Source organism: Mytilinidion resinicola, assembly GCF_010093595.1.
Source record: "Mytilinidion resinicola strain CBS 304.34 unplaced genomic scaffold BDZ99scaffold_6, whole genome shotgun sequence".
Classification (NCBI taxonomy): domain Eukaryota; kingdom Fungi; phylum Ascomycota; class Dothideomycetes; order Mytilinidiales; family Mytilinidiaceae; genus Mytilinidion; species Mytilinidion resinicola.
The window spans coordinates 600036-601609 of record NW_022985442.1 but is presented as its reverse complement, the minus strand read 5'-3'; the positions used below and the strand labels follow the sequence as shown (position 1 = coordinate 601609).

Genomic DNA, 1574 nt, shown 5'->3' with positions numbered 1-1574 from the left:
TAGTATGCGTAGTATGCGTAGTGTGTGTAGTATGCGCAGTATGCGTGGTATGCATGGTATGCGTAGTATGCATAGTTATGTAAAGTTGTAGGAGGTGGAATGCCTACGTCTCCGCCTCTGCCATCTCTCTGGCCACCGAGAGGTATGGCAGGAGGTCCGTCCTTTGGAGGAGCCATTGGGCCACGGCCTTTCTTCCTTTCTGGCTTCTGTAGAGCTGTTTATATGTCCTCGTCTTGGCCTTCTGGAACAGCTCGCCCCTGCCCTCAACGTGTCTTCCGCAACTTATTACAATGTGTCTTGGGGATTGGAGGCTATGCCCGCAAGGGCATGCCGGCGTCGGGTGGCCGGGCACTCTCATACGGTGGAGGTAACCGTTGAGCCCTATATGCTCCGTCCGTAGGTTCGTGATAATTGTGCTCTCTACCTTCGTGAGTCCTTTGTGTAGTGCCTCTTGTCGTTTGCTCCATTTAGTGTCGAGTGCTGGTGTTGGGGGTCCTTGGCGTAGTTCTTTACGGTAGGCTTCCCATTCCTTCTTCCACTTCTCTTTGTATTCATCCTGGATCATGCCACGCCTTGTGCGCCTATAGGATTCTTCCGATTCGCCTTCGTATCGTGCGGCTAGCCGTGATGCCTTCGCCGCGAGCTTGCGGAGTTCGTCGCGCCTGCTTGGGCCGTACCGTGGTGTTCCTTTCGGCCTGTATTTAGCACGGACCGTTTCTTTTATGCGGCTGCATTGGGTTTCGATGTGCTCGCGGGCTGGCCCCTCGCGTGTGCGGTCCGCGTAGGCCACCGTAAGTTCCTCCAGCTTTAGCCGGAGTAGAGGGCATAATGTCTCGTGCTCTATTACCCTGATGTTTGTTGTCTTGTATGCCCCTGAGATAGCACAAAGGCACTAGTTCTGTGCTGTTTTGAGCTGCTTAATCTTTATCTTGCTAATCTGCTTTTTCATGCCCGGTGTAGTATACCAGGAGGTGCATCTGTACATAATGGCAGGCCTAATAACCGCCGAGTATATTGTGCGTGCCTTCCGGAAGCTTGCACCCCAGGTCGACGCCGTAAGCCTCGTAAGGGCCCCCATCTGGGCCATGGCTTTGTTCTTCGTGGTGTTAATATGCGGGCCCTATTTAAGTTTGGAATCCACCTGGACCCCTAGTATTCTTAGGTCTGTTATAGGGCCTTCGGTAAAGCCCTATATATTAACTGTAGCTTTTATATTAATAGACTTGCGGGCTCTTATAAAGTGTATTAGGTGGTATTTATCTAGCGCAAAGACTGCTCTATGCTTTCTTGCCCACTCCATGCACCGGTCGTGCGCCCGTTTAATGGCCCTGCAGTTTTCTTCTATGCTTTTGCTATATATAAGGATATTTGTGTTGTTAATAAACCCGTAGGCCGTTGTATTGCCGCGCTATAGCATTAGTAGGAGCGTGCTGGTAAAGAAGAGGAAGAGTATTAGTAATAGGGAGGAGCCCTGCAGTATTCCTATAGTAACTGCAATAGGTTCCGCTATAAAGTTTCCGATAGCGAGCCTTATAGTACAGTCCTGTAGGAAGGACCTTATAAACCTAACTATC

At 50.4% G+C, this 1574-nt stretch overlaps 1 protein-coding gene across 1 annotated transcript; it reads right to left on the bottom strand.

The window, feature by feature from the left end:
* Nucleotides 1–1189: 1189 nt before the first annotated feature.
* BDZ99DRAFT_383327 (uncharacterized protein) lies at nucleotides 1190–1363 on the bottom strand (the record flags this gene model as incomplete). Its single annotated transcript, XM_033715324.1, has 1 exon — nucleotides 1190–1363. A coding segment is annotated over one exon (174 nt), but the record flags the coding sequence as incomplete, so codon positions are not given.
* Nucleotides 1364–1574: the final 211 nt, after the last annotated feature.